The 12648-nt window shown below is 34.3% G+C and overlaps 1 protein-coding gene across 1 annotated transcript in view; it reads left to right on the forward strand.

Moving 5' to 3' along the window:
* Positions 1-12648, forward strand: part of CEP85L (centrosomal protein 85 like) — a 173083-nt gene that overhangs the window by 116213 nt on the left and 44222 nt on the right. Inside the window, exon 5 of the mRNA XM_036925048.2 lies at positions 9614-9731. Within this exon, the coding sequence (XP_036780943.1) occupies positions 9614-9731 (118 nt within the window). The remainder of the gene's footprint in view (positions 1-9613; positions 9732-12648) is intronic.

Below are 12648 nucleotides of genomic sequence, written 5' to 3' on the forward strand. Positions count from 1 at the left end.
ATAGGAGCTGCTGACAAATAGTAGCCACATATACATGTCTTGTATATAATAGTTAGGTTTGGGTGCTTGAATTGCATTAGAATATCCTCATTGAACTACCTCACAGAACAGTTTTACATTTCATTACTCATAATAGGTACTCACCAAATACTCATTCAGAGGAAATAGCCTTATTTTAATGGAAAAGATGTTAAGGTTGATGGTTAACCTGTGTTGCTGCTGATACAGTAGTTTTGTAATGGTTTGCACTTTGAAATTGCTCACCTTTTGCCACTGAATCGATCAGGTAAGATTTAGGGGTAAGTTAGTGCACCTGAGACTGATCCTGAACAGAAACCCTTGTACCTTCTGTGGTGACCGCTGAGTTTATGTTAATAGTAAATGATACTGGCAGTGTAAAGGGGAGTCCTCATTTTGTCATTACTTGCAATTTACAGTATATGTCTTTCTCATCTAGATACATGTGGAAGTAAAAATCACATAATTGTGCTAGGTAATCTTTTAAAATAAGTAGTGAATTCTTTGATGTAGTATGAATGTTCTTTTTTGAATTCATAGTGTTCTTCTAATTCATTTGCTTTATAAGCTAGGATTTATGATCAGATTTCTTCAAGCAAGACCTATATACTGTGGTGTGAGTAAAATTGCAGTATTTCCAGACTCTCTCCTGGCCTCAGTCCATCTCCATATCAATAGGTGTTTACAAGGTGTGGAGGGGAGCTGTTCTCTCCTTAGTCTATCAGTAAGTTTTTACGAGGGGTGTAGGAAGAGGCAAGCATGCCCTGGGACTGGAGAGGTTTTTGGCCTCTCAGCCAAAATGGGAGAGAAACAGGGGAGCGAGTGAGAGTGGCGGCCAGAAAAACGAGTGAGCAGGAGTAGATGAATGGAGTCAGGATTCTTGTAAGCAATAAAAAGGTTTCTCCCACTTAATTTTTCCCTCAACTGATTTCAGTTTCAGTGGTTTATGGTTTATTTGCCCTGGCCTGGGAACACATTTTTCCCCCCAACTTACATTGAGTTATTACATACACAGGATACATATTACGGTTATTAAAAGTTATTAAAACTCCAACTCCGTAGATTAAATCAGTTGAGATTTTAGTAATTGTAATTTGTAGTACATATCTTTTATTTTGAGATGGACCTCAGAGTGCAAGAGTCATGGTTATTTTCCATCACATGTGTTGATGTGAGATTTGATTATTTTTTATCAGCTGATTTGAATAGAGTTTTAATAGTTCATTCCTAGCTAGGTTATTGTGGTTGTTTATACTTAGGTATGTACTATTCTGGAATTATTTTCTAAATCTTCTAAACAGAATCTGTTCTTTTTTAATGCAAATGCTATCATGCAATTCAGTTCCTTCACTAAATACCTATTGCTTCAGGGGGAGGGGTTTCCCGCTTCAGGCAAGATCACTATGAATTTGATGAGACAGGATAACAACAAAATGTTGGGGGTGAAAGGGGCTATATCAAGCTTTATTCTCATGGTGGTCTTACAGCTCTCTGCATGCACAACTCTATCTCCACCTCTGGCCATGGCTCCAGTCTCTGCTCTGGGAGCTGCCTCCACTCATAGCTCCATCTCTGCTGCTTTCTACTTCCTTCTTTAGGCTCCCTTCTTCTTCCTAGCATGGAGCTCTGTGGCTTCCCTATGCCCTCTCTCTTGGCTTTCTGCTTCTGTTTCTGGCTCTTCTCCTAGCACCTGGCTAGGAGAAGACTAGGATGCTATGGTGACTGTCAGACACTGTGACCAATTACATCTCCAGGCGCTAGTTTCCTTCCTTTCTACCTGTAACTCTGGGGGGAAAATGTTCCAAGCCCAGGGCAAATAACCTTTGAAGCCAAAATCAATCAAATGGAGAAATAAAGTGGGAGAAACTCATTTATTGCTTATAAGCAGTCTACTTCTGCTCACCTGTGTCTCTTGCAACCTGGCTGCAAGAGGACCCCACCAAATCTCTCAGCTCCAGGTATGTGTTTGCTCTCCACCCATTTTGTAATCACCTATTGATACAGAGATGGACTACTTCTCTCCACCCCTTGGAAACACCTATTGATATGGAAATGCACTAGGCCAGGCAAGAGAATCAGGAAATATTGCATTTTACCCATACCACCAGTCCTCGAGGCCAATATTTCCTTGACTGACAGTACACTCCAGGCAGAGCTCTAATAGTTAAAGTAATATTGGTGGTAAACAGCTTACTGCCAACAGGTATGCAAGTAGGTGCTTGTACAGCAGGCTAAGTATTACCTCATCACATGTATACAATGTATGAGATTAGAATCAGGTGAGAATCCTGGCCATGAAATTTCCATTTTCCCTACAATACCCCAAATTAGCATCAGGCTCCATGGCTTTAAGGGCACAGTACCCAACAAACTGCTTATCTTCAGATGCCAGCCTGAAGTGGGATTCCTAAGCCACCCGCAGTTCTGTTACAGTTGGTTTTGTTCTCCATAGTCCTTGTCCCTGCTGCAACAAAGAATTGAAAGGCAGAGGTACAATAGCAAAGCAGAGTGAAATTTTTATTTGAATACACACAAAGGGAGGTCAAAGGCCTCAGTCTTTTAGGTGGGAGGCTTATATATTACATTCGGTTAGGAGGCTTCTCTTTGTCTGACAAGGTGGGGCTTATTTGACTTGGTCTTTCTATATAGTCCTCCCTCTCAGTGAGCATGTCCTTTCCTCATGCTGAGGTATGATTTTGGCAGTTCTTAATTCCTTCCATTGGGATTTGGTTGGGGAGGAAGTTATCTCCTTGCAAAACTGTTGTTGTCTCCACATGGGACCCTCTATCTGGACAGAGTTTGGGCAGTTTTTTCTTTGAAACTTGTCCTTGGTGCTGCTTCTTTGAGCCTTATCTTCTCCTTTTCCAGCTGTTCATATCCATCTTTCTAACTTACATTACTAACATAATAAACTGGCTACAGATCTGGAGAGTTTCCAGAGTTTTTATTGGAGTTTGATGGTATACACATGGTTGATTAAATCATTGAGCACATGATTGAACTCAGTTTCCAGCATCCTCCTCTCCTTAGAAGATAGACTGGCTCAGAGTCTCAAACCTCTAATTACATGGTTTATTTTCTGGTGACTAGCCCACATCCTGAAATGCTATCCAGGACCCAGGAGTCACTTCATTAGCATAAATATAGGTGTGGTCCAGGAGGCGTGTGGATAACAAAAATATTCCAAACATTTAGTTTCCTTCCTGGAAACCAGGAACAATGGCTAATCAGATTCTTTATTACTGAACAAAATCTTTAAAAGATTTGTAGACAAATGCAAGAGACTCCTCTTAATATACTTTGGGAGTATTTTCAAGTGATACACTTAACTTTGTTTGGCAGCACCACTTGTTGGAGAAATTTAAAATTCTGACTAGTCCAAGAAAAATTAATATAACCCTTCTTTCCATCATACTAAAACAAATTAAGTATATTTAGAGGTACATTTCAAACCTAAAGCCCAGGGACATATTTTCTATTTGCCCAAAATGTGTGAAAGCCAATTGTGGAGGGTAAAGGTAATGAGACAGTTTTTAAAAAAATGTTTTATACCTTATTTATAGTACTAGACGTACAGTTAACCGTTGAACAACATGGATTGAACTGCATGAATCCACTTATGTGCAGATTTTTTTTTTCAATAAATATGTTGGAAAAGTTTTTGGAGATTTGCAAAATTTGAAAAAACATTTTCTTTTCTCCAGCTTACTTTAAGAACATAGCTTATATATATAATATATATAACATGCAAAAATGTGTTAATTTACTGTTTATATTATCTATAAGGCTTCTGGTGAACAGTAAGCTATTAGTAGTTAAGTTTTTGGGTAGTCTAAAGTCATCATGCATTTTCTACTGTGTGAAGAGTCATTATCCCTAACTCCCGAGTTGTTCAAGGTCAACTGTAGTTTGAAAATGTAAACTAATGAAAACAGGTGATAAATTTTCACAAGGTTGTACATTTTCCCTTTTATAGCATTCTTTTGAGACAGTTTGCGAAAAAGGAAATATTTGGAAAATTAAAGACTAAAATTTCAGTAGTCATTTTCTTCCCACACTAGACCTTTGGCCACCTATTCCTTTTTTTCAGTCTCTCTCTCTCTCTCTCTCTCTCTCTCTCGGTATGTATCAGAGATATCTCTTTGATAACTATTTCTGATAAATGATTCACTATGGCTGTTAAGCATAATTCATTTGGTGGTAGCATCTGTAATGATTTTAAAATCTCAATGGGAGCTATCTTTAGAGACCAAATTTATTTAGAAAAGGAAAGGAACCTTCTCAAAATGAAACAGATACACATTTTTGCTTTTTTGTATTTTTTCAACTAGAGACTGCATTTGCACAAAATCTTATTCTCCTGGATCAGGTATAGGGTCACTGCATTTTTAACTAGGTTGAATATTTTGTTTGGTAATGTAGTTGTAGTAGTTTCTCAGTTTTGACTTAACTTTTTTTTAACCCATTTTCTGATTTAGGCCATATTTTGAAGTATTCTGCCTGCTTCCTTTCTTGTTATGCTGTAGTAACAGTCCCCATTCTGGTCAGGAACTCACCATCTGTCTCAGTCAATTCCCAAGCAAAAGGAATGGCTGAGACTTAATGGGTACCCAGAAGCTGCTCTAGCTCTCACAGTTTTGTTTTTTTCTGTTGTGGTAAAAAAAAATCGCATAATGTGCAATCTGTCCTTCCAACAAATCTTTAAGTGTACAGTGTTGTTAACTCTATGCACATTTTTTACAGATCCCTTTTCATTTTGTCTAATTCAAACTCTGTACTCAATTCAACAGCAAGTCCCCATTTCTCCCTCACCCCAGCACATGGAAACCACCATACTACTTTCCTCTCTTCTATAAGCTTGACTGCTTTGCATACTGTAGAAGAGGAAAAACTTTTCTTCAACCCATTTTGGTCCTTTACTGGATCTGGAAATTAAACTTACAAAGATAAACAAGAGAAAAGCTGCAAATTTAATACAAGTTTTATGTAACACAGAAGCCTTCATAAGGAAATAAAGACCCAGAGTAACAGACCTGAGTGTTTTATGATAAGTTTGGTGAAGAGAGGTCATGGAGGAATATGATGGGTTAAGGAGTATAATTGTAGTAAACTGGGGGGGAATTTAGCAAGGTTTGTTTGTTAGGATTCTTCTTTGTGTTCTTTTGTCTTCAGAGATAAGTATGTTCCTTTCCTCTGTGTGTAGGGAGGGCACCCGCCCACATGAGGGTTTTTATGAACTATTTCAGGGAAGAAGGGAGAGGAGAAAGAGTCAGAGTAACATTCTTGCTTCTGCTGTTTTCCCAAACTCCTTCAGTGTAAAAATTTCAGTATGCCAGTGGGCCATGTTTTCGGGTAGTATGTCCTAAACCCCATTAATTTTTTGTATATGTAGAATTATGCGCTATTTATGCCTTTTAGTGACTGGTTTTTTGCACCTACTGTAATGTCCTCAAGGTTCATTCGTCTTGTAGCATATGACAAGATTTCCTTATGTTTTAATTTTAAGACTGAATAATAGTCAATTATATGTGTATATAACATTTTCTTTATCCATTCATCAATAGGTGGACCTTAAGGTTGTTTCTGCCTTTTTTTATTATGAATTGAATGTTATGTAAACCTTTGTTTTTAAAGGATATTTTCTTGATATGGAATTCCAGATTGGCAGTTATTTTCTTTCAGTACTCTGAAGGTACTATTCCATTGTGATTGGTTTCTCTGTAAGTCATCTATATATTTATTGCTACACTCTTTAGTGTTCTGCTGATTTTACATTTTCCTTTGTTTGCAGCAGTTTTACTATAATGTACCTAGGTGTGGTTTTCTTTATACTTTCTTTAGTATCTTGGGCATTGAAACACTTTTGATTCCATTCTAATGTCTTTCATCAGTTTTGGAAAATCTCTTCATGTATTTATTCGTGTGTGTGTGTGTGTGTGTGTGTGTGTGTATGTCAGACTACATCATCATTTTTCATCTTTTCTATTAAGAAAGGGAGGGAAGAGGAAGGAAAGAAGGGAGAAAAAAACAGTGATTTAAATATTTAACTCAGGAAAGCTAGTAAAAGAATAGTAAACATAAAATAGAACAAAGGAAATAATAAAAGTAAGAGCAGTAATAAATGGATAAAGTTCTACTACAGGCAAAAAGGGAGAAAGGCTCAAATTAAAATAGGAATAAAATCTGTTTTTTTTAATCATTATAAACTTACATCAATAAATCTGAAAACAGAATAAAATGAATAATTTTTAATACCAAAATTATTTCAAAAAGAAATGGAAAACTTACATAAACAATAACATTAAAGAAATATAATCAGATGTTAACTAGATTTACTGTAGTGATAATTTCTCAGTATATACACATATGGAATCATTATGTTGTATACTTGAAACTAATATAGTAATTAATTATATTTATGTTGAAATGTTATATATATAGTCTATATATAAATATAAATATTCAGCAATCATAAGTCTTCTAGACCCAAATGGTTTTAGGAATAAGATTTGCCAAACTATGTCACTGTAGTTGGGTCTTACTCTGCATTCTGACTATGTCTGCCTTTTAATTGGGAGTACTAGACTATTTGCATTTTGTGATTATGGATAACAGTTGAGTTTAAATCTACATTTTGCTATTTGTTTTCTAATTGTCTCGTCTGTTCTTTTCTTCCCTTTGCCTTCTCTTGAATTAGTAATATTTTTTACAATTTCCTATATCTCCTTTGTTAGCTTATTGCCTATAATTCTTTGTTGAGTTATGATAGTGGTTACTTTTAGTGTTTGTAACATACATCTTAAAGTGTAGGAACCTGTCTACTTTTAAGCAATACTATACTACTATATTGCTTCATGTATAACCTAAGAATCATAAAAATATACTTACGTGTTTCTCTCTTCTAGTCTATGAGCTTTTACATTATTACTTTTTCTTTACACAGTCTATTATCTTATATAGAGATTTAAATAATAAGAAAAATATGTGTTGCCCATGTAGTTATCATTTCTTGTGCTCTTCCTTCTTTGTGTAGGTATAAGTTTTCATCTGGTATTACCTTCCTTTTGCTTGAACGTTTTTTTCCTTTATTATTTCTTGTAGTTGAATTCCGCTGGTGATGAATCTTTCAGCTTGTAAGTTTCTCCTCTGCCTTTGATATTTTCCTTTGAGAAAGTATTCTAGGTTGATAGTTTTTCTTTATGTTTTTAATTAACCTTGGATAAAAAATTCGGTAGTTTGGTAGCTTTTTAATTTTAATACTTTCATGTAATACTTTGAAGTACTTCACTTTTTGTTTTTGCATTCAGATGAGAAATCTGCTGTACTCTATCTTTGTGTCTAAGAATGAATTTATTTTTTTTCCTCTGACTATTAAGATATTCTCTTTATCACTGATTTTAAGCCATTTGATTAAGATGTTTTTTCATTTAGTTTTCTTGTTACTTGTGCTTAGGTTCTCTGGTCTTCTTTGATCTGTGGGCATGTAGTTCTCATCACATGTAGAAAAATTTTGACCATTTTTCTTCAAATAGTTTTTCTTGCCCCCACCCCCTTTAAGGATTTAATTACTCATATGTTTGGTCTCTTAAAGAAATTTCACAATTCACTGATATTTTGAGGTTTTTCTCATTTGTTTTTTAACTGTGTTTCTTTCTGGAGAGTTTCTGTGGCTGTGCCTTCAAATTCACTAATCTTCTGCAAATTCTAATCTGCCTTTAATCCCATTCAGAATAATATTTATGTTTTGTATGTTTCTACTTAACATATTCCATCTTTCTTATAGTTTCTTGAACTTAAGAAAACAGTTACAATAACTGATTTAATGTCCTTGTCTATTTATTCTATCGGTGTCAGTTCTGGTTCACTTGCAGTTGATTGTTTTTTTTCTCTTTATTATGAGTCATAGTTTTCTGCTTCTTTGCATTCCTTTTAATTTTTGATCAGGTGCCAGGTATTTTGATTTTTAACATTTTTTTGAATACTACATATTTTTACATTCTTGAGCTTTGTTCTGGGGTCAAAATTGCACTCTGCTAAAAATTGCTGCTACCTGATGCTCTGTGAATTATGAAGTTTTCCACTCTGGCATTTGGGAACAGGCACAATTCCAGGCTCCACGTGAGCCTCAGACACCATTCCTTCTAATATTTTTAGTTCACATCCTCCCATACATACCGTTACCCCACTAAACAGCCATACTTCAAGTAGTTTCTTCATGTACTCATTAATTAGTACTCAACTGAAACTCAAGGGTGACTCTGTACTGTGAACCTGTTCTGTTTTCTCGAGATTCCCAGCTTTGTCTTTTCAACTCAGAAAGGCCACTTTCCCTGTGCTGGGGCCTGAAGCAGTAAGCTCTGGCAGTCACAGAGCTTACCTTGTTTGTTGCCCATCTTCCAGAAATCACTCTTCCTAATTGCCTGATGTTCAGTGTCTTGAGTCTTTGTTTCTTGTATTTTGTTTTATCTTGTAATTGTATCAGGCAAAAAGGCAAAACCAGTTCCTGTTATTCCTTCTTGGCTGGAGAGGAAATTCAGTTTTCTTTGTAAAGCTTTAAATTATATGAGTAGTGTCATATGACTAATCCCTCCTAACTTACCTATTTCCTATTTGATGTTTTCTGTGTGGATTTTCTTAAAGGGTAGCATATCTAAAAAATAAATCATAATTGGTCTGAATATAATACTCTGTCTGATACAGTCTGAAACATATAACCAGACGTGCTCCAAAATTACTTTTGTAAGTACTTGGAAAACATCAAGCCATTTGTTGACTCACATGTATCCTTATTTTTCCTTTAAAGCTCTTTCCCCCATAACCTTATTATAAGAGTTGTTATTAAATTTTTGAATATTAGTAGTAGTACATATATAAAGCTCTTAGCATGACATCTGGTACATAACAGTTTTCAAGTGAATGAGGCTACATATTCACAAAAGTTAAATAACTTAATTAAAGTAAGCTATAAGCTGCTGAGGAAAGATTTGACTTTCAATGTCTGTCCAACATGAGGTTATTTAAAATGGAATGTTAGAGCTATCCAAAGATGCAGAGCTGTCACCAAGTGAATTTTCCATCATTGGTGATGTTAGGTATAGAGCATGTAACTTGGGATATAATAAAGAAGTTATAGGCATAGAACAATAATTGGGCTAGATGATACTTATAAAAATAATATTTAACCACTGACAATGAGATTCTCAAAAGTTTCAGTTGGTATTAGTGGATGAATGAAAATAATGATTTTAAGGTGAAGACTTATAGACTGAGGACGTATTTATCATGTTAGGTAATTAAGAAGACAACAAGCAAAGCACATCTTTGTTAGAATCTCAGAAGACTATTCTGCAAAAGATTACATTCTATTAAATGTCTGAAGTACTTTACAGTATAAACTCTTCTATATCCAATATATGTCATGGTAATGTAGTTTTAAAAAAATCCCTATTGTAAGTTTTAACTTAGTTTCATTATCAGTACTTTTAAACTTTAATGACAAATTATTAGAATACTTTTATATTTTAAAAGTTCTGCTTTTAACTATCTCTCAGAAAAATATATCCTTTATAATGTGACCTCACTTTATGTTTTGCAGGCAGAAGCAACAAATTACCCACCTACATGAGAGGATAAGAGATAATGAATTACGTGCACAACATGCCATGTTAGGGCATTATGTAACTTGTGAGGATTCTTATGTGGCTAGGTTACAGGTAAGATTATAGATTATAGAGGATTCTGTAGTTTGTTAATTCTCTAGCATTTGTTAATTATATACTTAGCTTGTAAAATCAGGTGTTTTTTGAATTAATAATCTGTTCACATTTTTTATATTTATATATGTAGTAAAAGATGTCGAAGTACTGTCTTTCATCTGTCCAATTCACATGCCCCTCTGCACACAGGTATACACATCAGTTTCTACTGTATCCTTCCAGAGTTGATGTATATCACTAGCAGATATAAATATATTTCATTTCATTCCCATACCTTTACAAAAAAAGTAGCAAAATATATACAGTATCCAGCACCTTGCTTTTTTCCTATATTATATATAATGCTTTGATTAGTTCCATATCATTACACAGACAGCATACCTTTGCTTTTAAAGCTGATTGAGTTGCCATTTTATGGAGACAGCATAATTTATTCAGCATGTCCCTACTCGTCAAAGTTTGGATTGTTTCGAGTTGGGTACTGTTTTGAATACTTTTGTGAAGAATATCCTTTTATAAATACTGTTTTGCTCATACATATTTTTATAAGTTAAATTATCAGAAGCGAAATTGCTAGGTATTGTATGAGTTGGTAATTTTTACTGATACTGTCAAATTGCTGTCCAGGAGAGTCTGTTCCACTCTTTAGCTCCTACCAGCTATGTATAAGACTCTTCCATCTCCCACCTCCCAATTTGTAGCCATGTTGAACAGTGTGTTAACAACCTTTGAGATTTTTGCCCTTCTAGTAAGTTCATATAAAGGGTGGAGTTGGAGTTATGTCCATATTTTTTAAAAAAATTTTTTGTGTTAAAATACATATAAAATTTACCATCTTATCCATTTTTAAGTGTATGATTAGGTGGTGTTAAATACATTCATAATACTGTGCAGCCATTATGACTATTCATACACACAGCCTTTTTCATCTTGTAAAACTGAAACTTTATGCCTGTGAGGCAGTAACCCCTTATTTCCCTTCCTAGTGCCTGATAACCACCATTTTACTTTCCATCTCTGTGACTTTGATTATTCTAAGTACCTCAAGTTAAGTGGAATATACAGTATTTGTATTTTTGTTACTGGCTTATTTTAGTTAGCATAATGTCCTCAAGGTTTGTTCAGTTTGTAGCCTGTGTCAGAATTTACTTCCTTTTGAAGCTGAATAATACTACATTATATTTATACCACATTTTGCTTGTTCACTCATCTGTTGATGGACACTTGTGTGGCTTGTGGAAGCAACATTTTAGCTAGAGTGAATAATGCTGCTGTGAACATTTTTATATTATTTGAAATTGGGTGTACAAATATCTCTTTGAGATCCTGCTTTCAGTTCTTTTGCACATATACCCAAAAGTGGAATTGCTGGATCATATGGTAATTGTATTTTTAATTTTTTGAGAAACTGCTATTCTGTTTTCCACAGGGTGTACCATTTTGCATTCCTGCCAACAGTGTACAAGGGGTCCAGTTTCTCCACATTGTCTCTAACACTATTTTAATTTTTTTTTATTGTAGCCATCCTAATGGATATGAGGTGGTATCTCATTGTAGATTTTATTTGCATTTCCCTAATGATTAATGATGTTGAGCATCGTTTCATGTGCTTATTAGCTATTTGTATATCTTATTTGGAGAAGGTATATTCAAGTCCTTTGCCCATTTTTTAACTGGGTTGTTTTTGTTGAGTTTTAGAAGTTATCTGTATTTTCTGGATGTTAATCCCTTACCAGATAAATAATTTGAAAATATTTTTTTCCCATTCTGTTGCCTTTTTACTGTTGATATTGTCTTTTCAGACTCAAAATATTTTTTATTTTCATAAAGTCCAATTTGTCTTTTTGTTTTATTGTGTGTGTATTTGGTGTCATTTCCAAGAAGTTATTTGTCAAATCCAGTATCATGAAGTTTTTGCCATGTGTTTTGTTCTAAGAGTTTTGTAGTTTTAGTTCTATATTTAGTTCTTTCATCCATTTTGAGTTGATTTTTATATAAGGTATTATTAGGTAAGGGCCCAACTTCATTATTTTGCATATGGATAATCAAGTTTTCCATACACTATTTGTTGAAAAAAATGTCTTTTCCCCATTGAATAGTCTTGGCACCTTGTCAAAAATCATTTGAACATATATATGAGAGTTTATTTCTGGATTCTCTATTCTGTTCCATAGGTCTATATATGTCTATCTTTCTGCCAATACCACATTGTTTTAGTTACCGTAGCTTTGTAGTAAATTAAAAAATAAGGAAGTACGAGTCTTCCAGATTTGTTGTTCTTTTTCAAGATTGTTTTGGCTTTTCATGGTTCCTTGAGATTCCATATGAATTACAGGATTTTTTTTTATTTCTACAAAAATGTAATTGAGATTTTGATAAGGATTGCATTGAATCTGTAGATTTCTTTGGGAAGTCTTGATATCTTAACAATATTAAGTTTTCCAATCTGTGAACATAGGATGTGTTTCCATTTATTTGTGCCTTCTTCAATTTCTTTCAGCATTGTTTTATAGTTTTCATTGTAGAAGTCTTTTACCTCCTCGGTTAATTCCAAAATATTTTATTCTTTTTGATAGTATTGTAAATGGAATTGTTTTCATAATTTCATTTTCAGATTGTTCCTTTTTAAGTGTATGGTTAGGTGCAGCTCTGTAGAATTGCAACTATTTTTTGTGTGTTGACTTTGCAGAATTCATTCATTAGCCATAAGAGATTTTTATAGAATCTTGAGGGTTTTCTACATGAAAGATTACATAATTTGTGAAGAGAGTTTTACATCTTCTGTTCCAATTTGGATGCCTTTTTTTCTTTTTCTTGCCTATTTGTTCTGGTTAGAACTTTCAGTAATCTGTTGAGTAGAAGTGATGGAAGTGGGAATCCTTGTCTTATTCTGATCTTAGGAAAAGTTTTTGGT

Source organism: Manis pentadactyla, chromosome 12, assembly GCF_030020395.1.
Source record: "Manis pentadactyla isolate mManPen7 chromosome 12, mManPen7.hap1, whole genome shotgun sequence".
Classification (NCBI taxonomy): Eukaryota; Metazoa; Chordata; class Mammalia; order Pholidota; family Manidae; genus Manis; species Manis pentadactyla.